This window comes from Molothrus aeneus, chromosome 3 (genome assembly GCF_037042795.1).
Source record: "Molothrus aeneus isolate 106 chromosome 3, BPBGC_Maene_1.0, whole genome shotgun sequence".
Taxonomy (NCBI): domain Eukaryota; kingdom Metazoa; phylum Chordata; class Aves; order Passeriformes; family Icteridae; genus Molothrus; species Molothrus aeneus.
The window spans coordinates 69,033,942-69,057,723 of NC_089648.1; the positions used below are offsets into that span (position 1 = coordinate 69,033,942).

A 23,782-nucleotide genomic window follows, 5' to 3' on the forward strand; every position below is an offset into this window, starting at 1 on the left:
AAGAAAAAGCAAATATTTAACTTTTTATGGTTATTTGAAGTGACAATACAAACTACGAAGTGTAGGCTTTGACACAGCCTGAAGGTTAAGGCTTGTCACTCATGTTCAAAGTAACAAACAGCTGCTGTGGTTTAAGATACTGCATTAACAGTATTAAGCTCATATGTTGGACTATAACCTGGAGCTGAAAGGGATGATATGATAAACTATTGCAGTTTTCTGCAATATCCCCTCTCAGCCCAAAATTCTGCAAGTGAAGGACATTCTTCCCAGTTCCCATTTGCCTTCCCTTAATCTGGGTCTAATTTGGGAGTAAAAATTTTGCCTTAGTGAGTGCAAAGTTGAAAATTGTCTAGTCTGGCCTTCAGTTGTGATTGTGGTTATCTATTTTTAACAAAAAAAACCCCATTGCTCTGAGTCTCTGTTTCCAACTTTGAGGAGGCTGAAGGTTTCTAAAATGTTTGCTAACTTAGAGAATACTGTCATATCTATAAACCCCCTCTGTTTTAATATTCCAGATCATTTAACAAATACTGAGGGGGGTTACTTTAATATTCCTGTTGATTCACATGACAGGTGTAAGAGATACAAGGAAGCTCAAGGTCAAACAGCAGAATCAAGAGAGGGACTTCAGTGTGTTGGCTCTTGTGCTTAACCTTCCAGAATGCTCTTGTAATCTTAAAGCATGAGGGACTTTGTGGGGAAGTAACTTGGTTGGGTTTTGGGGATTTTTTTCTTGTCATCAGAATATGTAGCTGTGATAAATGTGCATTAGCAAAGCTCATTATAGTGTCAACATGGGGCTATTATCTTAGACAGGACCATTCCCAACATGTTCCACTGATGGCCAGAAGAGCTGTTAGGAATTTTGATGCAATTTTGTGAAAGTTGTGCATAACTAATATGTAAAACAAGTTTAAAAAATAAAGGCCTCAGTAGCAAGTAGTCATTGTATCAAACAGTGAATTAACAGGTATTTATTTTAGACCACAGTAGGATTTTTAATGAAAATTAGTTTATTTTCTGGAAAAGGATGGGCTAAATGCAGTGAGCTGTGCACTTCTTCGATGTTTGGTCCCTGGCCCTGCTTTGAGGAGGAATGTTTTGGAATACTGCACATGTCCATTAACTGACTGCTATGAGTCTGTACTATAACTAATGGATTTGTTTATTATTTTACTATAGGAAGTAAATCAAATGTATTTTGAGTTATGTAAACCACCTTTTAGCAGGGCAGCAGAGCCAGAGCTTTCACTTTTTTTAAACAAATGTTTTTGTTGCAAGACTAAAGAAAAGCATAAAATATGGAATTTGAGCAAAGAGCATCTGTGAAAAGAATAGGAAAATGTGTTTGGGGGGAAAAGGGCATAGCTAGAAGAAGGCCAATGTTATTTATTTACTGCTTTTGTTCTTTTAAATACTAAGTTTTTCCAGGGAGATGTAAAAGTAACAGATGTGAAGAGATATTTATCTTTATGATAAGTTTATAAACTTTTCTTTGAAAACCAGGTGTTGTTGTTTTTACAGTGTCATGATAAAAGTAGTCAGTAGCTTGCTTTATTGACCCATTTGCAGACACCCTTGTTCCTCCAAAGGCAGTGAAGACAGGTATTAATAGACCAATAAAACATGCCCTGTCATGTTCAGCAAGCATGAATACATCTGCTGAAAGCTCATGTGAACCATGTGTGAAATGTTTTACAGGGTCTTGCTGCTGGTAGAGTGATTCATGGTTGCACTGGATTTAATTTATGCAAAATAGAAGTTCTTGAACTACCTAATTTTAAACTTTGAATATGCAATGTAAAATTATTTCTATGTGTTTCTGTGGATTATTTGCCCAATGAGAACTGAATTAATGTTTGATATAAATGATTCAGACGTTTGGATCATTTTGTGCAGCAGCAGATGGTTAAGAAAGAGCTGCCATGGTATGGAAATAAATGATGGGCTGTGTTACAAACTATAGCTGAAGTTTAAAGTCTCCAACTTCTGCTCCTTCTTGGTTTTGCAAATGGGTTTGTGCACATTTAAGACATGTTTTTCATTCATATTTCTGTAGTATGTTTTCAGCTGAGCCTCATATAAAAGTCTTCTTTGGTGAGATAAATCAAACTGTGCTATTGTAAGTGTTGCTTTTGTACTGGGGATCCTTGATGATGTCACTGAGATCTGTCCTTCTTGTTGGTTATGATCACATATTTTATTCCCAGTTTAATTTTCTAGAAGTTTTTTGTTTCCTGAGGTGATTGTTTTAAACAGTTTAAATCATTGAAGTAGTTTAATGAAATAGATTCTCAACTAGACAATTTCTAACAAAGCAGTATCTGACCTTGCCAATAGAAAAATGGGAGCGCCCTCAGCTGTTCTTCATTTCCCATTGGAAGTGATGATCGACAGAGCTGTATTTGGATATCTTCCCTGTGCACTCATGCTGGCATTGTGCAAACTGTCTCTGGAGATGGCTGTTTTCTTCCCGTGATGGTGGGGGGTTCAGCTCTCTTCATCCACCACTTCCTGCCTCCCTGTCAGCATCAGGGGGTGCTTGTGATCTGCACCCATTTCTTGGTGACAGAATTTATGAATGAGGTCAGTCCACAGGCATTTGTTAATCAAAGGTCTGACCACTGTGAACTACAACTTCATTTGACTTTAGAGAGGTTTTTATAAGAAAGTCTTAGGAGTCTTCTGGGCCAGCTAATGTCCACTTCTATACCCACTGCTGACAAAACAAAACAAAGCTTACAAAGCAGTGAAAATTTCTCTAGAAGTAGTAAGAGCTGTCGTGATATCAGATTTTACAGCCTTTGCAATCTAGAAGTAGTTTGGGTTTTCCCTCGATGTTTTTAAAATAGTGTTTAGATGTTGTCCTACATACCCTTGTAAGAATGTGGTATGGTTGGCAGACACTTTATGTATAACAGGAGAGTTAAGCTTGGGAAAAAATGTCATTGTTGGAAAGTTTTGCTGAAGAAAGGATGTGTCTGCCTCTGTCTTAAGCAGCAAAAGCTTTAGGGGTCTGTGGTCATAAGAAGTTCTTTAATTAAAATCAGCTATATTCATGCATGCAAGTTCATACACTAAAGCACATCCATATGGATATAATACCTTTTTATGACTGGCTTGTTTCTATAGCCCAGAGATTTACAATACTTATATTTTTAAGATTTCAAATATGTGTTCAATTCTTGTGGGTTTTTTGAAGTTAGATGCTCATTTTAGGTGCTTGAAACTTGTACGTAATGTTAATGTAGTGGACAGTAACTTTTTCTGCCATCATTTTCAATCCTGTTAATGAACTTGTTTAGGAATATAATTTTGTAACAAATCATAGAATTAATTTGCTTGTATACATTGAGTTGCAATGACTGCTTAAGCTTCTTCAGTTCCTTCAGTTGATATTGCATAATGTTTGCACTTCTCTTGCTGCTCAAAGGCTACAGAAAGCAATCATTTTCAATTTATGGGTCTTCTGAAATATTTTGTTAACTTCAAAATTGTTTCAGGATACCTTTCTTGAGTATTTTTTTCTTATTTGATGTAAAACAAATGATTATAAAAATCACTGCCAATTTTCAGTATCATGCAGCGAATTTTAGTAAGCACTGTTTTTTCACTGAGCAGATTGGTTGTTAAGGAAAAGATTGTGTTTCGTCTTCCAACAGCTCCTGATTTTAAATTTAAAATAAATTGACCTATATCTAAATGGAAAAAAAGAGATTTGATATATGGGAAACTACTTGAATTAAATGCTCATTTTGACATTTTGCCAGTCATGGGAATTTGCACATGCTCTGGGCTGAGTTAAAATATTAAAACAAAAATACAGAAACAGAGGAAAGTTTAGGCTTGACTTTGTAAGTTGTCATATGCATAATAGCAAACATGTGGTTTCACTGTTCTTCACTTTCCTTGTATAACTTAATAGTATGTCTGAAAGCAAAGGCATTTCGATACAGCTCTGTGTTACTTGGCATTGCAGAATTCTCCTACTTTTTCCATTAGTCTCAAATTATCCTCTCCCTTGTAACACAGCACTTCTGGGTGATATCCATAAGGGAGGAAAATTAGAGCTGAACGGATGGATTCTATTTCATTTGTTACTGATTTCATGACAGATAATACTTTGCTAGAAAACTATAGGGTCACACAGAATTACTTCTTGCTCATTTCTAAGTAATTTAATTGACATCACTTTGAGGGAAAAGGTTTGTTGTATATGAGGGGTTTTTATATTACTTTGTTAGAGGATATCTTTTGGCTTAGTGTACATTACAGATTCAGCTGAACTGAGAAATTACAAAATTTGAAACATTTTTATGCTTTAATTTTTTTTCTGTAGCTTCTCATTACTGATTTTATTTTTCTAAGCAAAACAACTGTGATCTTTTCTGGTTTTGGGGTTTTCCCCCCCCTTCTTAGAGAGTACCTAAAGGCATGACAGTATGTGAGACAGATTAAAGTAGTGTCTAGCTTTGAAGACATGAGTGAATTAGTAGCATATTAACACTTTATGGGTCAAAGGAATGGCAACTGAATTTGGATTTTGGGAGAAAGTATTTGATTTGTGTTAATTAAAACACTGTGGAAAGTTATACAAATAAATATGTTGGATACTAAAGATTTTGAGACAGGCTGAGCATCTCTGACCTTACAGTCAAGGTGGTAAAGTTCAGTAGAGGCATAACTGACATGCCTCTATCAACCTCTGAGGAAGTTAATTAATCCACAACACTTCTAAATTGCAACTTTATTTATTTTTTAATACTTTCAGTTGCTCCTCACCCTTAATATGGAAGCAGAAGAGGTACAAGTCCTCTCTCACAGCCCTTCATTTTTTCAGTGCAGTCTATAAGAATTTTCAACACGTGTTACAATTAGTTTTTTTCCTGACTACAAAGGAAAAATTGTAGGGATTTCTCAAGTTTGTTTGGGATTGTTTGCTCTTGGTAACTGGGAAGGGGCTGAAGTGCAGGTATACTCTGGCGGGGGGGAAGCGTTGCTTTTTGGTTTTGTTTTGGAGTTTTGGTTGTGAGGTTTTTTTCTCCCCAGTCCCTCATGAGGGCTATAGCTCACTGTTAATGTTCAGTGTGATGATATAGTAATTAAAAAAAAAAAGATTTATATTGAATCTGTTGACAGCTCCACATATTTTGCATTGCCTTTTTGAGAGGAAAATGGAAAAGGTTTTTGTTTGAAACTGCCAATATATTTATTCTGATACTTTCCTCTATTCATCCCTAAAAGAATTTATTTGGCACCATGGCACCCAAAGTTTGGTTTGTTTTGTTATGTACTACATGGTACTCACCCATGCCACACCATTAACTTCTGTGAACTGACACGTGCAGTTTTGGTGTTTTCATGTTAGCCTTTGTTTCATTTTCAGGAGAACTGCCTCACAGATGACATTGGCATATCTAGGTGGAAGGAGCAGGTTTTCCTCAGGCACAGTGCCTTGCTGGCCAAGAGCTGCCAGGCTGCAATGGAGCTAGCAAAGCACAGCGCTGAGATCCAGGACATGGCATTCCAGTATGGGAAGCATATGTCTATGAGTCATAAGGTACACCTTTTCCTTTTGTTCTGGGAGCTTAAATACAGAAGAAAAGGCTTGTAAGATGTGTTGCTTGTGAGCTCTGTCGTATACTGCATGACTTACGCTGTAGATTTTAGCCAGCAGGTGAGTGTTGAGAAATTTGACTGCTGTATGGAGTGAGATGTTTGCAGAAACTGTTGGTATGAACAGAGCTTGTGAACTACCAAAATCACACAGCAGCAGCTTAAAACTTTACCTTTTCTGCTCCTTCATTACTCCTAAACTCACTGTCCCATTAACAGGAGTTGCAGGAGGAAACATGTAATAGAATATGTTGAATTGGAAGAGATCCACAAGGATCATCGAGTCCAGCTCCCAGCCCTGCACAGGACCATCCCCAGGGGTCACCATGTGCCTGAGAGCATTGTCCAAACACTTCTGAACTCTCTCGGGCTTGGTGCTGTGACAACTTCCCTGGGGAGCCTATTCCAGTACCAAACCACTCCCTGGGTGATATTTTCTAATATCCAGCCTAACCCTCCCCTGACACAACTTCAGACCATTCCCTCGGGTCCTGTCACTGGTCACCACAGAGAAGGGATCAGTGTTTGCTGCTCCTCTTCTCCTCACAAGGATGTTGACGACTGCAATGAGGTTTCCTCTCAGTCTCCTCCAGGCTGAACAGACCAAGTGACCTCAGCCACACATCATACAGCTTCCCCTCAAGGGCCTTCATTGTCTTTGTAGCCTCGTTTGGACATTCTGATAGTTTAATGCCTTTTTTATATTGTGGTGCCCAAAACTGCACACAGGACATGAGATGAGGCCACCCCAGTGCAGAGCAGAGTGGGACAATCCCTTCCCTTGCCCAGCTGGCCCTGCTGAGCCTGATGCCCCCAGGACACCGCTGGCCCTTCTGGCTGCCAGGGCACTGCTGACTCGTGTTCCACTTGTCATCAGCCAGGATCCCCAGGTCCCTTTCCACAGCACTGCTTCCCAGCCTCTCATTGCCCAATCTGTACATAATGTGTTGGGTCTTGGCTGCCACCATGCAGAGATTTGTGCTGTGAGGCTCAATTGCCCATGCAGCAGCATGGACTGAGCCATATCCCCTCTGAATAACCTGCTGTGGAGGGAAATTCCATAGAGGGCAGCTAGAAGATAAGGAGGGAGGTCACCATATCTGAACAGGACCATCCTACACCTCTACAGCAGTAGGACTACCTGGACAAGGTCTCTGACCTCCACTAGAAGACATTGAGTCTGCAGCTAGAGTTAGTCCACAGGAAAACACAGATCTGCTCTTGCTGTATTGCATCACTTGTGAGGTTAGATGTAGCTTGAGACAGGCAGACAGACCTCCCATCTGCTTCAGCTGAGTTGATTTATGCAGTTTCTAGTTCCTACAGAAGAAGGAAGTGGTTTTATAAAGCACAATTTTACTGCCACAGGAATGCCACTATATGCTATTACTAGGTACAATTCCACCAGTAAATTACTTCAAGTGCAGTTATATCCTTAATATTTTGTATATGCTTTAATATTAATATATTCACCATTGACACATAGTTGTGTATTAAGGATTGCATAATTTTCATAGAAAGCTCCTAGCTATGTAGCATTTGCTTTGTCAGAAGGAAGGTCATACTGTGTCTGCTTCCTCAGGTACTCAAAAGTAGAATGTAGTACTCTGCACAGATTAAAACCTGATCTTCTTCCCACCAAAGACTGGATCATTCTCTCCTTTATATTTTTTCTTGCCACTCCACAGTCTCCTACCTGGCTGTGTCCCATGGCTTGCCCAGCTCTGCAAGCTGTCCTTTATCTGTGTCTTTGAAGACTCTCTTGCTTCTCTTTACCACATCTTTCCACCACTGCAAGGCTTTCAACATCTTTCTATCCCTCCCCCAAACTTGAAAAAGTGCAACCAGAGTACAAGTGTCAAAGTAGGAAGTGGTGAGTAGGTGTAGAACCAGGATGTGGACCTCAATTTGAGGAGTGGGTGGATACCTATAGACTGTTCCTGGGAACTGAATGTGTGTGTGTTCTTCTTTTCCAGCTACATTCGGACCTGCAGCCATTTGTTAAAGAAACTTCTAGTGACACCATGGCCTTCAGTTTGAATTCTGCTCCTGCAATCCTTCATCAGGAATTCCGTGGAAGGGAGGCATGGCTTAAACAGATTAGAGAGGTAAAATAAAGCACCGTTTAGAATTTCCTGGTTTTACCATTTTTTTATTTCCTCCTATCTGTACTTTCAATCTGCACAGGAACTTAGAAATTAAAAAGAGGTTTCCCTATGCTCTGCAGTGCTTAATAACTCTCTCATCCACACTTTAGGCGAGGGGAAATGTAGGGACCTGACTGTCAAGCTCTGTCAGACTTTTGTATATCAGTGTAAAAGGCAGATTCATTTGTGTGGAGCATATGTGCGTTCCTCTGCACTGCTTGTGCAGTCCCGGGTCTTAGTAAAGCTACTTTCACTGGCAGCTTAAAGCAGAGAACTTCAACCATCACTGTGGTTGAAAGGTAGGCACGTATTTCCTTCTGCCAAAATTATGCTGGAGTAGTAATTTTCAATGGAAGGGGAAAGATCTTTGGGGCTTGGCTTTCTGACCATCACAAAATAGATTTGAGATCTAGCTGTCTGATACTCTTGTTCTTAATTCTCTTATTTACCTGTTTTTTTCCTCTAATTTTTACATGAGGAAGACAATAAGAATAAAATAACTACGTGGTAATTGTCATGTACTACAGCAGGATTCAAGTCCATGAATAGCTCCCTGGATGTTGCTGAAGCACAAATAGATAACTGTAGAAGACAGCAAGAAGGGAAAGGGGGAGGAGGAAGCACCAAAATGGCCAAAATTAAGCATTCTGTTGAGTTCCTGCATCAGTTGGACGTGTTTTGTCTGTCTAAACAACAGTGATGACTGCCGTTTGGAAATTCATGCTTCTTGTTATACAGTTTGTTAGAAAGGCTGCTGCCTTCAATAAGAAGCTGTCTCTGTGCAAGCAAATTCATTCAAGATGTGCTTGCTGATGGCTCCTTTCTCTGCTGGTTTGAAAGCAAGAATCAGGTGCAGGATGTGGAATATAAACCTCTGCCTAGTTCTGTGTTCTAACTTGTCTTCACATACTGCAAGCAAGAGGCATGGTCTCTTCAGCCTCTTCAGATTTTGGGAGGTGTATGCAGAATCTACAGTCCTACAGTGGTATAGAGTGGGGGGATCTTAAAATGCAGCAATCTTATTGTCACTTTGAAATTAGGGACTAGTAGTTCATAAAGCATGATGAGGATTTTTGGAACTCAACAGTCACAACACAAGGCTCATATGTGAGTGGAATGTAAATGGATTTGGGTTATTGCAGTTGGAGAATAATGGCATTTCCACAGCACAGTGTATAAAAGCTTTGAAACAATTTCCCATCTGCAGAATCTAGAGGAGGTTGCAGGACTCCAGGAGTGCCGTCTGTCTGCTTACTAAATTTCCGTACCAAAAATGGGCATTATGGAAACAATGAAGCAGTTCTGTGTGAAAAGGGTGGGGGTGCCAAGTGACATGCACTATGCAAAAGTATTTGCTATCTACTAGTACTGCTATATTTCATACATTTATTTATTATACACATACTTTATACATGGTATTTACTAAGCTACCACTACTACCAACTACAATATGGAACACCCAGTCCAGGAGCCTTTCTTGACTTGTGCTGGTTTAGAGAGGAAAGTTATCTTTGATTAACTACATGCTCTTTGAGATATCACCCACAGTCACTTTCACTATGTGACATTCAGTGTAGGCCAAGCTCTCAAACCAGGGACTTCCTTATGTTGCCAGTGCTCATAAGGGTGCACTCCTAAGCCACCCTCTCATGCAATGTCATTTGTATGGTTTTAATAGGTAAAGCACACACAGTGCACTCAGGCCCTGTCACAAGCTTAACCAGTTGAGCAAGTCTGATGTAAAAGGTTAAAAAAACATCTGTGTGTCTGAGATGAGGGTCAGAAAAAGTTAGAGAGCCAAAGTACTACTGTGAGGATAAAAAAGGAAAAAAGCAACGGTGCAGTTGTAGTAAAGAAGGCTTAGGAGACTGTGTGAGGTTGCTGCCTGGAGGAGCACAACAGCCATTGACTTGAATGCTTGACAGGAGCAGATCATGAGAAAATATTTTTGCTGTTGGTAATGAGAATAAGCACAGGAGGAGGCACACTGAGCACACCTTTCCTGCTGTTGCTGCAGCTGAAAAGCATCTTCCTCAAACACCTTGTCAGACTCTCTGCTGCAGTGTGAATCTGCATATATGCAATCACTTGTTAAGGAACATGTTTCTGGTGTTCTAATATACAATATAACTACTAGTTATATTTTGAAGCAGCTGTAATATCCAATCAGGTGAATAAAAATTGACAAATCAAAGAAGATGGGAATATACAAATAAGGCAGCAGTAATTGGCAGTGGTTTTGCTACTCCCAAATGCTATCAGGCTGTCTTCTTAACATGTATTCCAGAAAAGCTGGCTCCTGAGAAGACTAAAGAGAGAAGCAAAGGGGTTTTGTGGATCAATCCCCTTTATCCTTCAGAAGAATCAGTTCTGTTATCTACTGTTCTCCTTCATGTTCAGTTTGTTTAGTCTCTCATCAGTTCTTTTCTCAATTTTATATTTCCTCCTTTACAAAGATTAATTCATTTTTTAAAGTCTGGGCCAGCTTGGCAACATCTCTTTGAAGCTATGCTTGCCACACAGTATTCCTCTTCAGGGCAGGTCTCAGCTCTTCTCATTCATTATCCCAGTTGGTCTGCTCCTTTGGGCTGATCTCTGAAGTCCCCACAGAGGACATGGAGAGGTAGTGGTCCTAATCTACATCTTTTTAGGAGACACATTGCAGAAGAATTGAGGTTTGGGGTCTTCCCTTGAGGAAGCTAGAGAGAAAGAAACAGATTTTTTTTTCCTCAATGAATCTGGAAAGAGAAGAGCTGGAGTTAGATGAAGTGATAATGGCACATCCAGATCAGATCTCAGGGAAGGGTTTTCAGGTTGGTTAAGTGCTAATGATCTGGTTCTGTCAGAGCACGAGTGAGAAAGACATCTACATCATTCTGTGACAAAAATCAGAAAGTTGGACAGCATATTTGCTTGCATCTGGGCAAGAAGAAATTTAAAATTTGTTTGTATTTCTTTCTGAATGTATTAGGAGTTACAGGTTGTATTTATCTGTCACTTACTCAAAAGGGGATGCTGATACTTAAATCAAAAGCCCTTCCAGCCTGGTCACAGCTCTGAAAGGGTCCAACAACCCTTTTGGGGGCTCTAGAGTATTGCCTCATGCAAGACAGTGTAGATATACAGAGAGTTCTCTTTTTTAAGAAAGTAAATCCTGTTATTGCTGATAGGAAGTAGAGTTTATTACAGAATCTCATGGGAGAGATTAATTAATGCAAACAGCAAGATTTCTTAAGACCAAAACATTTTGGATTCACCAAATGTTTAACTACAAGTCATAATAAAAAAGCCTAAAAATTACCCTGAGTATCTGCAGCTCTCATCTGAAACAGAACCATGTTGTGTAAGCTGGTAACACATTTGGTTGTATTTTAGGGTTTTCTGTATCAGATTCCTAAAGAAAGTAAGTAATGTTCAAAGTAGTAGCTCATTTAATTGCGTTCTTTATTCTTGCAACTCTGGTTTGTAGTATGTAGTGTCTGATAAAAAATCTCTTTCTTTTTAAGGCACAAGGAACAGGAAACATTGTGGACTATAAGAAGGTTGGTAAATTACATTTATGTCTCATTTTTAATATTTTTAAAATATTTTCAAGAATATTCTTGACAGCTGAGAGAAACTTCCTTATTAAACGAGGTTGTAAGTTGTATGTGGTATATGAAGGGAGGGAGAATGGCTCCTGCAATTTCTTGATTTTAAAAAGCCATTAATAGACAGCTGTGCTGTAACTATACATTGTAGCTATTTAATAATAGTAATTTAATAATGTATCTAATAATAGTAATTTAATAATGTAGTTATTGAATAATTTTTTTAACTGTCATTTCTCCCATTTGCTTCCCCAAACTCAATTTTCAAACCAGCCTTCTGATGGCTTTTACTGTCTTTTTTTCCTGGAGTCATTTGCAGTTTAGATCCTATCAGTGGTCTCTCTCTATTGGTAGAGTACACTGCTAATTTTTTTTTAATCTCTCCTTAGTTCCATGCCATCTATTAAAAATACACAAATACAATAATTTGTTTTCTTCCAGTCCCCATTACAACTTCTAACTTTACAGCACTGTATTTGCTACTTCTCTATAATAAAAGGAGACCTCAACTAAGGAGTTTTACTGGAAGTAGCTGGGACACCTTGAAACTCTCAAAGGGCTGCAGGAGATGGCTGAAAGGTTCCCCTGGTTAAATATTGCAGCACAGCACATGTGTGATGGAGAGAGATGACACTGTGTCCCAAGCTCACTGAGCATGAGCCTGACTTGTTCTGAGTCTTAAGCAGATCATGAAGTCCAGTCAGTTATCTCCAGCATCAGTGGGAAATAATATATAAATTACTGAGCCACGTGCATGATTGAGAATTGCTTCTTGAAGTAGGGCCTGAAGAGTGTTACAGCTCTGACTGATTGCTGCTCATATGGAAGGCTAGCACATAAGTATGGGTCAGATTATTGTAATTATTCTGTATTAACAAAAATTGCTATTTGGATTATTTAAAAGCCTCTCTGCCCTTCCTTCCTTTTAGAATAGCAGAGGGATCTTAACTTACTTTGCCATTTAAAATCATTATGCTTTTAGGTTGCTCTCTGTACCAGTCATATTTATATCAGTTTTCTTTCTTCTAAATCACCACTGAGGGCACCAAATTTATTCTTCAGATGTCTTGGGGACATTCCTGTGAATGTTTAACCTAGGTTACTTTTGCAAGTCCAGAACGAATTTTCTCTTTTTAATTGTTATAATTGTGATCCACAATTGTCATTTCCACAAATCCACACAGTATAATTTCCATACTTTGGAAAAAAAAGTCAAAGGGGAAAGAAAAACATCTAAATTTGCTTTACTAAATCAAACATGTGTCAGACTCTTCTATATTTTGACTGAAATTATTTCAGATCTTGTATCCTTCACATGAATTTAAAAAACTTACATTATGCTTAGGCTACTTGGACACTTGAATAAAAGGTAAAGAAAGAGAGAAAGCCCTTCAAGTTTTGTATTTTGAGCAATTGACTTCTGCAAGAAAGCACATGATTTTTGCTGGCTTTAGGTAATTATCTCTTGCACAAGCACAGATATTATGAAGTGAATGATATGAAAAATTGTGCATGATTTTTGTGAGTTCAAACAACTTCTAGTTGTTTTTTTTTTCAAGAGGTCAGTTGCAAAAGCCTAGGCTATCATGTCCCTCTTTTCTATGTTTGTTGGCTTAAAGTGGTCATAATGTTACATCTATGCTAAATGAACTCAACATGCAGCTGTCCCCAGCAGAACAACTTGACCAGCACATGCACACAGCCAGTTAGAGGGCATGATGTGCTGTACAAATCAGTATTTATTTTTTTGCTTTTTGCTCTGTTGTCTTTCCTCTTCCATCGCCACAGGCAGTGCTTTGCACGTTGCTCAGTCTTTTCTTCTCAGCATCACAGTCCCTTCTTATCTTTCTATTCAGTTGATACAGTTACTTTAATATTCATAATCAAATCTTGGAGCTTGTGTCTCTTTGAGCCTTCAAAATATCTCCTCTTTAGTTTTGTAAAAGCAAAGATCACCAAAACTAGCTGTAAAACTTTTGAAAATTTTGATTATTTTTCTTCTCTTAGCTTTTATTATGAACTTCAGTGTGCCACTTAATTGAGATAAAAATATTATTCCTTTAGTTAAACTCATAATATACGTATACAAAAGTTGTTAGCCTACTTAAGAAAGTTTTACCTTTTAATTTTCAATTAAAATAATGAAAGTAAATTTGAGAAATTGAGATCCACACATTTAACATGCCTTCTTAAAAGGTGAAGGTTTCATTTCAATTTTGAGACTGCTTAAGAATTCTGAATTGTTCTTTTGATGCATGTTATATTAAAATGGAACCCCTGATTTTTTTCACTGACAAAAAAATAGCTGCATCATACTAGCAAGTTTGGTGAGGTCTGTGATACAAATATAATGTGAAAAGCTTTCTATTAATTTGATTAGGTCTGAGACTACCAGGTCAATAAGGTCACTATATTTTGCAAAATATTTTAGGGATTTTTCATCCCAGGTTTGTTGAATCTTTTTATCAGAAAGATTTTTGATATTGTCTGTGTTCTGAATATATGTTTTCTCAAATTAGTATCTGAGGGTTTCACTCTCACTCTGTTTTTTCCTATGCTATCACACTGCATCCAGGCAAATTATTGATCAATCGTTGTGGTGTTTGAAAGTCTCTGAAAGAGATGAAAAAATTGTTTCAGCTGTTTTTGTGGGTTTCTCAGATAACAAAAGGGAAAGTACCAATGTATGTAAGGGACAAATTTCATGTATGTGATTGAAAGAAACAGCAACTTTCCTGTCCTCCTCATTTGTATGTGGCAAAAATCTCAGACTTCTTAAAATCAAGAACCTTTATCTGTGTTACGCATACCTTGTGTGCAAGATAAGCTGTGTAATTCTCAAACAACAAATTGAGATTCTCAATGTAATTGTTTCCATTTCATAATGTTGATTAAAAACTCTCTGCTAAAGCTGAGGCCTTAATGGTGCTTGGCATTATACAGGCTTGTTAAAGGAGTGTAACAAAGGCCCAACTAGTAGCAGAAATGAGTAAGCTAGGAGTAATTCTTGTTTTCTGGCCAAGGCTCTAGAAAAATTATAATACTAAATAAAGAAATAAATCTTGTATTTTGCAGCCAGTGACTGTGCTATGCAATGATTTCTAAATGCAGTATTCAGAAAATATAAATTAAGTCAAGTGAGAGAGGATGTAGCAAAACTTTATTTTTTTTCTGTATCCCTGTCCATTTGCTCTGCTGTCTGTTATAGAGGCCTTTCATCCAAACTGGCATGGAAAGTATGGCATAGTCTGGCATGGTATGCTATGACATACTTTCTTGGTTTGTGTATGAAATATTGTGCACTACATCAACACCAGGAGCTGAGTTTGTACAGTGCTGGAAGGCATGAGTCAGGATGGGGCAGATCCAGCTGTTCATACACTGCATGGCACTGAAGTCTTGACTTCCCAGATGGTGGGAAAGAGAAGAAAAATGGAAGAGGGCACATTTGGCTAAAAGGAGATTTCTCAGCGGTAGCCTACTGCCATGCTGCTAATAAATAACAATAGCACAGTGCCAGCCAGAGGTGCCAGCCAGAGGTGCCAGCCAGAGGTGCAGGCTGCCCTTGCCCACCCCACTGCCGGCTGCCACAGCGAGTGCAGCCATCCTGTGCAGTGCTGGCTGCGGGTCTGCAGCCCCGTGGGGTAAGGGACAGTCATCCCATGGCTTTGCTAACATGCCAGGGAGTCACCGTGGGACTGTAGGCCACAGGCTGCTCACCCTCTTGCTCATGAAATGCAGCAAAGAGTTAAAAACAGAGCGTTGTTGTTTGTAGATGCTTATGGACCCTCTTGGTTTTGCATGAAGATGTCTTGTTTGTTTTGGAGCAACCACTGCCATTAGCTCCTTTTGTTACATATAATAAAAAACACAGCATAGTCAGTCAATGGGGCTTTTTAGATGTGTTAGTAGTATTACAAAAGCATCCAAAGCCATTCAGATGAAGCAGTTTTCTTATTTTTTGTAATTAATATCTGAATTATCAAGGTGCACATCCAGTACCAACAATCAGTTGCATCTTTGTTTGTAATCAGTGGGTATTTTCCCACTTCTTTGGGGTATAAATCCAGCGTAACTTTTGTTTCATTAAAGCAAATAATATGTTTTAACATAAATATGAAGTTGATTGCTTGTTGTGCTAAGATGACAATTAACAAACACTGTTTGTATTAGGGGGATTTAAGAAAATTATGCTTTTGGGTGAAGAGTCTTCACAACCACCATTGTTGAGATTTAAAAAACAGTGGGTCTTGTTTAGTTCATTGTGAAAGACATAGAAAGGCTTTGGTGTCCCTGCCAAAATAATAAAGAATCTGTACAATCAATCAGTGTCTCGGGATGGCTTGTAATTTTTTTGGCAGAGTATTTTAAGAGCTGTGTAACAGCAGTGTTCCCTGTAAGCAGGCCATCTTTCCTCTCCTGTTGGGGACGACCCTCCCCACATTTGGTCTTATCCTATATATAGTGTGGGTTTCAGTTTGAAGTAAAAAGAATTTTTTTCTGTTTGTCAGATGAATAAAGAAAATAAATTCTACTCTATTAATGGAGGCTTTTGCAGAGTGTTTGGGCCCTTTGAAGATGCATTTCTTTACCTTTTGTACAGAAAAGTTTCTCAGGAAATATTTGATAAATACTGCCCCAGTTTCAGCTGGCATATCATGCTGCATGTAGCAAACAAAAGATTTTTTGAAAAATAAATTTATATCCTATGATGCTATGAAGTGATGCAAATAAATGATTGTGCAGGATATTTTTGAGAAGGAAGAGCTCAACCCTATGTCCAGCCACAAGAATGGATGCTGAAACATTCCAAAGTACTTCTTTAGAAAACAAAGAAAAAATTTGACAAAACTGATCTACTGCCTATAAAATATGTTGATACATTTTTAAGGTTAACATTTCAGTGGTCTAAAACACCAGTGCTTATTAAGCATGCTGCTCCCACAAAAGGGAAAACAAATTTAGGAAAGCCAGTGCAGAACACTGCAGGCATTTTGAGCATTATTCTGTCACTCAGCCACAAATCAATTTAGGTTTTGGGGTTTCTTTTTGTTTCAGCAAGTACTGTGCACTTCAGAAATGTAAAATGTTTTAGCTCGCTTCAGGATCAGAGAGAATGTGTGATATTCAAAGATTTCAGTAGATAACAAATTATCTGGTTTAGAATCATCCTTTTAAAACAACAACATTAAAAATCTGAAGTTACTTTTGAGATTTTGCCACTGAAATAATTAATTGGAAATAATTATAATTGGAAATAATTAATCCTAGGTTGGACTAAGGAAAAAAAATATCAGGAATTTCAGTGCTGTCTTTCTCCTTTTGCATATAAAGTCTATTACAGCCAAAATATTCACCACATATTCAGTGAGTCTTCCCACCCCTCCCCACCCTGCTCCCGATTTGTTGCTCCCTACAGGTAGCACTGTGTGAAAACAATCATCTTTCCTTTGGCTCATGAAGCAGAAGTGTCTCAGCAGAGAAGATTTGAAATTAGTTGACTTTGTACTTGAACACCTGCTTAGTTTTTGACTCCTTTAGTTCTTCAGTCTCCAAAATCCAGCAGTTCCTAGCTTTCCTCTCTGACCTCTTGCTGCCCTCAGACCGGCTGTTCTGTCCAACAGCAATCCAGAGCACTTGGTCTGAAAGGCAAATCCTTCACTTCTGTGGTATGGATGAGAAGCCCTCTCTTTGCCCTTTTAAAACAAACAGACTGAGAAACATGGTACTTTGAAGTCTCTTCACAGAATCATACAGTACTGGAAGCTGGAAGGGATCTCTGGGGGATGTCTGGTCCAGCCTCTCACTCAAAGCAGAGCCAGTGTGGGTTTGCTCAGTTAAGTTCTGAGTATCTGCAAGGGCACAGATTGCAAAACAGTGCAGATACATGGTGGAGGAGATCACATCTCATCTGAGCCCCAGCTTGGCTGTGCTATTGCAAGACTATTCTTTAAGCTGAATTTAAATAACCAAAACCCAGTTGGTGATTTTTTCAGAGTCTTGGCACTTCTAGAATGAAGTAAGGCTTTAATGCCAATGGTCTGAACAAAAGCTTAAAAGCAAAAATGCAGTATTCCAGCATATCTAGCAGTTCAACTGGAGAAAAGTGTAGCTAAGCAATCTGTGTTTTGACTTGTGTTCAGTTTTAATTACTGAATATCATTCTGAAGAAGGTTGTGTGGATTAAATTGTTCCTACAAGTGGAAATATGCACAAAATTAAATATGCCATATAAGTAGAGACTAAAAGAACAGATTCTTATATTTAGAAGAAATCAATGAGGCAGTTTAAATAAAGTTTATAAAGTAAAAAATCAAAGCAGTAAATTCTGCTTTTCTGTTCATTTGCTGTAAAAATCAGCTGCTCCTATCCAAATTTAAAAACAATGCATCTATACTTGATACATTGATTTTTTTTTCTTCTGTTTTCTTAGTTTGTGAAGTTCATTACATAAAATTATTGAAGCTCAAAATCTGAGAGACAGAGTCTGAAAATGTAACTGTAATATAACCAAGAGTACAACTAAAGTCTTAAATTAGGGGGCTTTTGCATATAGCAGAGCTGTTGAAGCCTGGTTTGTTACAGAGTTAGTTCCTGTATTTCTTAAAGAACTTTCCCACTACAAAAAGCCATATTTTTACTTCTTTTTTCCCTTGTACAACCCCTGCTGAGATAGAGCTAGTGTGTAGTCTGGTTAATTCCGACTGCTTTGCCTCTGTGTATGCTTATTTGAGCTGACCAGCTGCTTCTGCAAAGGGACTACAAACCAAGTACGTTTTGAGGCCTATGAATTGTAACGTAGGAGGATCTCTAACTGAAAAGCTGTCCATGTAAGCAGGTATTTTCCATTTTGAGGTTCCTTGAATTTTGCTGGGAAACATTCAATAGCAGATTAGTCTGATTATTGTGTAGTGATTCCTCTGCCTATAGTTTGACATGAGCTTTGGGATTGTATTGGCTTCAAAGCAGTGCGTGTGTCTGAGGGCTTACACAAGACAGGCGTGTAAAGGGATTGTGTCCTTGTGTTAGGATTCTCCCCCTTTCCAGACTCTGCTCTTTCAACTCAGTCATGGTACATATATGTGAGCATATATATGCCTAAGCTAAGCTTCTCTGGCTTTTCACCAATTTGAAGGCATTTTATAGGAGCTGTTTTCTTTCCTGTTTACATCCCAGTATATACTTCCATGAGTATTAGAAGTTATGCTAATCCTTTGTAATAAGCTTTAGCAAATCAGCAGAGTTTACTTCAAGATGTATGGGGTTCTACTGTCCCACAAGGTTGTGCCTCAAAGAAGAGGAAGGGACACCTTTGCACGCTGCTAGAGCACTTCATCTCACCTATCCTCACCTTTGCTGCAGAGCCCTGGAAATAGGGTGATTCCCTCTCATTAGAAGACATGTTGAATTAGCTGTGTGATGCATTTATGCCTCAGGGCAAGTTCCTTTCCAGCACACAGTGCAGGAAGATTCCAACCGAAGAGGAGAATAAAATTTTTATGAACTGGGACTTGAACACTCAAGTGCTGTAATATGCTTTCAGCTAATTTCATCTTTAAATACAGATAATGAATCCACTTTCAGATAAGAAGCATCAATCATTCTGTATGAATGCACGTATGTATAGAAAATGGGTGACTTATGATTTGGTCATATCTAGGATTTTTTTTAAGATATGTATTTTTTATATATATATACATATCTTAAAAAAAATCCTAGATATGAATATAAATACCTATCCTATTATTTAAACTGGATAGGTAAGGTCATAGTGATGTATTTTTAAATAATTTGGGCACTGAGCTGTGAAAACATTGATGAAAAACATGACTTAGGAAACCCTGTATAGTTTGTTACTGTAGGTACCTGTATCCAAGAAAAGCCTTTTTTTAAAAAAGCTGGTGCAATGGCGTTAGACAGTTGTGAAAGCCATGAAGGGCGTGTTAAAGATCATGAAATGCTGTAATCCTTTTGGAAAAATCAAATCCCAAAGATCCATCTGGCCTTTGTTCCCAGGCTCTTGGATGAGGCATCAGGCTGGAGTTGATCTGGGAACACCTGCGTTTTAGAGTAGAAAATATAATAGTGTTTCATGATAGTCTCATTATGTTGTTCAAAAAGAAAATACTAATTAAAAATAAAAAAGCACTTAATAAAAGCTGTTTAGAGTTCTGCTAAGTTCAGATATTGGCAAAATAGCATGCTTTATTTTGTCAATTTTGTCTGTATTATTTTACAGGAAATTTAACCCATCATTTACCCAAGTTTTTTAGGTGCCAAATCTTTCCAGCAACTTGCTGTGAAATGTCAGTTATTCCATGAAAGTATTTTCTTTCTCATATGGTGTATCACCGAGCCTTTGTCAAATTCCCTAGCCTTATTGATAAGTTTGCATGAATTCATTATGCTAGTTTACCACATTTTACTGACAAAATTTGCCTTTGTCCACTATGAGCAATGTAATCACATGGTCTATAAATAGAAACCCCTATTACAAAATAAAGTCGTTCCACCTGTGTCGTCCTATGGTGGTTTCTGAAAGCAGGGGATGGAATGGGTGTTCACAAAATGCAGATTTTCACTGCAGAAAACAGGAGTGTGAGCAAATGGCTGGTTTGCCAGTTCTGAACAAAAGCTCTCAGGCACTGGCTGAGGTATCAAATGTTCAGATATTTAAAAGTTTAATTTTATTTTTTTAGTTTAAGCGTGCCCTTTGGAGAGCCAGCATCTTTCATGTGATGAAGTTGCGGGTGGTGTAGTTTACATTATACACAGTTTCGCTGCGGTAGGGAGCTAAACAGAGCAGCTGAGAGGATTTAAGGGCTTTGTGTGGTGGCTTTGGCTTTGCCTTTACCTCGGGAAGAGGCGGTAGAAGCCCTGTGCTCGCAGAGATAACTTTGCACGGCTGAAACACCCCCCTCACTGATGTGCCTGTGTTTTCCAACAGCTGCAGGAAGCGATCAAGGCTGGCAAAGGTGTGACTTCTGCCATCGACCTCTGCCGCTGCCACGGAAACAGAGCGCTGGCAGCCCTGGAGCGATTCCCTCCCTCGGAGGCCAGGGATGCCTTGGCCAACATCGTCTACGCCGTGACCAGGTTTCCCTGACCTGCTGCTCCGCCAGGAGCGTCTCTCCCTCCTCAGGTGGAAGCGACCCGGCGGGGACACCGGTGCCGCCTCACACCTCCGATCGCCTCATCCCGTCCCGGCAGAGGAACGCGCCCTCGCTGCCGCCGCCACCAGCAAAATTCGGGAGAGGAAAGAAAAAAGGTCACAGACGGTTTTCGCTTGTCGTGCCAGAAGCGCACTTGAGGCTGCACCGGTAGAAATAATTAATGAGTCCCGTTTCCGTGACCTCAGCAAATGGACAGGAAATAAGGCGGTATTGATTGGGCACCAGCGGGGACGGCGCCAGGGCGGAGGCCGGTGGTTTTCCTGCCAGAGGGAGGGATGCAGGGAGGGAGGGATGGATGGAAGGGCGTGAAGATCCAGGTGTCACGAGAAACCCGCTCTAACTTGTCCAGAGAGAGTGAGCTGCCGAAGCCGGGAATTAACATACCCTTATCCAAGGGGAAGGGCAGTTTGGGGGATTAATGGGGGAAAATCCCTCTCTGTCTGCACGCAGTTATGTCTCCTCACACTCTTTTTATGTATTCAAATGTAAAATTACCCTGTGCCTAATGAGTTCTGTATTTGAAAAACTTGCTGAGAAAATGTGTCAAGCATGGTAAGTAGGAGCTTTAAAATATTTAATCAAATATTAATTTGGCTCTGTTAAGGGAACTGAGTGCCTGGAGTTTATACTGTGCCTATGTAAAATGTTGCTCTGGGTCAAAGAATGAGGTTTTTCCAACTCTTCTGGGGGAGGGAATATCCCTCCCTCGGATCCAGCAGTTTGTTTCAACAGAGTCTTACACAAAAGAATTTCCTATGTTTGTGACACTTGTGTTAATTTAAGCCAGATAAATGTTAATTTGTAAGGCTAGACATCGGCCTTTGGCAAAAAGGAAGCAGGAATGCTCCTCTGTGAGTAGTCACTGCACTGAATAAAATGCAGAAAATACTGGAGAAGTTTTGAACCTCAGTGTGTTGGAGTTTCAAGTCCAATTACAGATGGCTTATAAGGTGTATCAGAAGCCTGCAATTTGAGACCGTCTCTGTTTTGTTCATAGGAGATGATTTTTGTGGTTTGCACTCGTGCAATCTGAGAATGCCGTTGACAAGAAGGCTGAGTTTACATAAATGATCTAGATTGAGACTCAGCTACCTTTCTTCCTTCTGTGGTGTAATTACAGCCCAATCTGGAGACAGCTAGCACAGCAAACAGATTTCATTACATCCCTCAGTCAAACACTAAGTGGAGTTATTTCTGTTAAATTCTCTCTTCCCTCCTTTTCCCCCTGCGCTCCCTCCCCGTTGCACAGCTTGTTTGTCATAGATCAGAGTGTTGCATTCCACCAAATGCAAAATATAAATAAAAACTCTATCCTCTAAAAATACACTGAAAATACATCCTGTGTAATGTACATAATATTCTGTGTACATTCTGCCCACATTATACCATGATATTTTATTTATAATAAGCAACCTTGGGTCCAAATCTTTGTTTAGGAGCACCATCCAGAACTCAGGACTCGCTTTGTTCTGGACCGTGGCTTCAACACCAGACCCCTTCTTTCTTGCACTTTCTCTCTTTCCTGCCCTGGCATTTTCTCTCTTCCCAAGACTCTGGAACTTCTCCCTGAGTTACTGTTGTTACTGCAGTAGAAGGGCTGAAGACAGAAGAGAACCACTGAGAAGCATGGTTTATTCCAGGCACTTACCCATTAAGTTCCCTGAAGTTCTAATAAAAAAATGTGCTTGAAAGAACTACCTAAGTTCAACCAGAGTCACATTTCAGCTTTCTTTGGCTCTTGTTTTTGCACATTACATGAAGTAAGAGCCATTCATCATCTTTGTTTTACATCTGTGTTAATTGGTTCATAATGATTTAGGGCTGCAAAAAGCTTGGGTTGCTGGAGATATTCTGAGTCACTTCACCTCAGCTATGTGAAAGAAACACCAAACATACTGCAAAACTATGTACACCTCGTTTATTTTTTCATGCAAGTACAAGTTTTTATTTGTACTTGTTACCAGTAAAGGGGAATCACCAAAAATTAATTACTTTTTTTTTTTGTATCTTTATCACCAGAATGTTTTGATTTGCTCTTGAATTATTCAACCTTAATTTTAAAAAATACCAAACAAACAACGTGAATTATCCCTTATCAATATTATCAAGTAATCTTATATTTAACGTATTTGCCTGTAATTCTTCAGAAATTTTTGTTGTCTTGTTTCCTCTAGGTAAACTACAAGCAAAGTATTGTACCTATCTGTCAGACTCCGAGTGAATTAATCATTGCTGTGTACTAATGTACCCCTCACACCTCATACAGTTTCTGAGCAATGTGTAACCTTAGGGCTGTTCTGGTCTGGTCATGGTCTTATTTTTGTCTCCTTGGTTCCTTGTCCCCACCTACCTCTAAAGCAGGTCAGGGAGAGGGAGGCCTGTGGTCTGAGGAAGGCATTCACACCATTTACTTCAGTCACCCAGCTACTCAAGCAGACATTCCTGGTGGCTGCTCCTCTGAACCTATCACCACTGTGGAATTGCTGCACCATTCCACAGATGCACAAAATACAGGACGAGGTCCCAGCTGCTTTTTAAACCAAATTAAAATAAAAAAGTTATCCTGATCTACTGCATCCCACTTGTGATGGCGTTAATTTTGTTGTTATATCCTATTCACTCCCATGCTTTGGATTTGTAACTAAAACAGTGTTGCTGACCTGCTGTGCTCAGCAGTGCTTGCACACTACCAAGGCTTTCTCTGCTCCTCACTCTGACACCCAGTGAAGAGCTGGTTGTGGGCAGGGGGCAGGAGGGGGCACAGCTGGGGCAGCTGACCTCAGAGATAGCCTGTGCTGTACAAGATCATGCTCAGTAATAAAAACGGGATGGGGAGGGGGGATGTTGCAGGGGTCTGTTGTTTGGGGACTGTCAATCGACTGGTAGTGATTGCTTTTTCCTTGCTTGTTTTTCATGGTTTGGTTTTCATTTTTTCCCCTTTTATCTATTAAATTGTCTTTTACTCAACCAACAGATTTTCTCACTGTTGCTTTTCTCTCAGGTAGAGTGTGGGGACACTTCTCTATCTGTTAATGGTTAGGGATTTTTAGAAGAATCTACTAAAATAGTATCTTTTATTGGTGACATCAATTCCAGTTTCCCACAATATTTTTGACCTTTAGGATTGTAGCCTTAAATTGTTCCAGGAACAGAAGCAGTTCAGTAAAAAGCTCTTTCTCTTCTGGTCTGAGAGTCTCCTTGCCCCCACTCATGCCCACTGAGCTGAAGCACCAGCAAATAGCATGGGGAAATG

At 39.2% G+C, this 23,782-nt stretch overlaps 1 protein-coding gene across 1 annotated transcript in view; it reads left to right on the top strand.

The window, feature by feature from the left end:
- The window catches only part of PDSS2 (decaprenyl diphosphate synthase subunit 2), a 110,420-nt gene extending 86,918 nt beyond the window's left edge, over window positions 1–23,502 (top strand). Inside the window, exons 5-8 of the mRNA XM_066547140.1 lie at window positions 5,390–5,563; window positions 7,596–7,727; window positions 11,273–11,308; window positions 20,304–23,502. Of these exons, the coding sequence (XP_066403237.1) occupies window positions 5,390–5,563; window positions 7,596–7,727; window positions 11,273–11,308; window positions 20,304–20,462 (501 nt within the window). The 3' untranslated portion in view covers window positions 20,463–23,502. The remainder of the gene's footprint in view (window positions 1–5,389; window positions 5,564–7,595; window positions 7,728–11,272; window positions 11,309–20,303) is intronic.
- The last annotated feature ends 280 nt before the right edge of the window (window positions 23,503–23,782 follow it).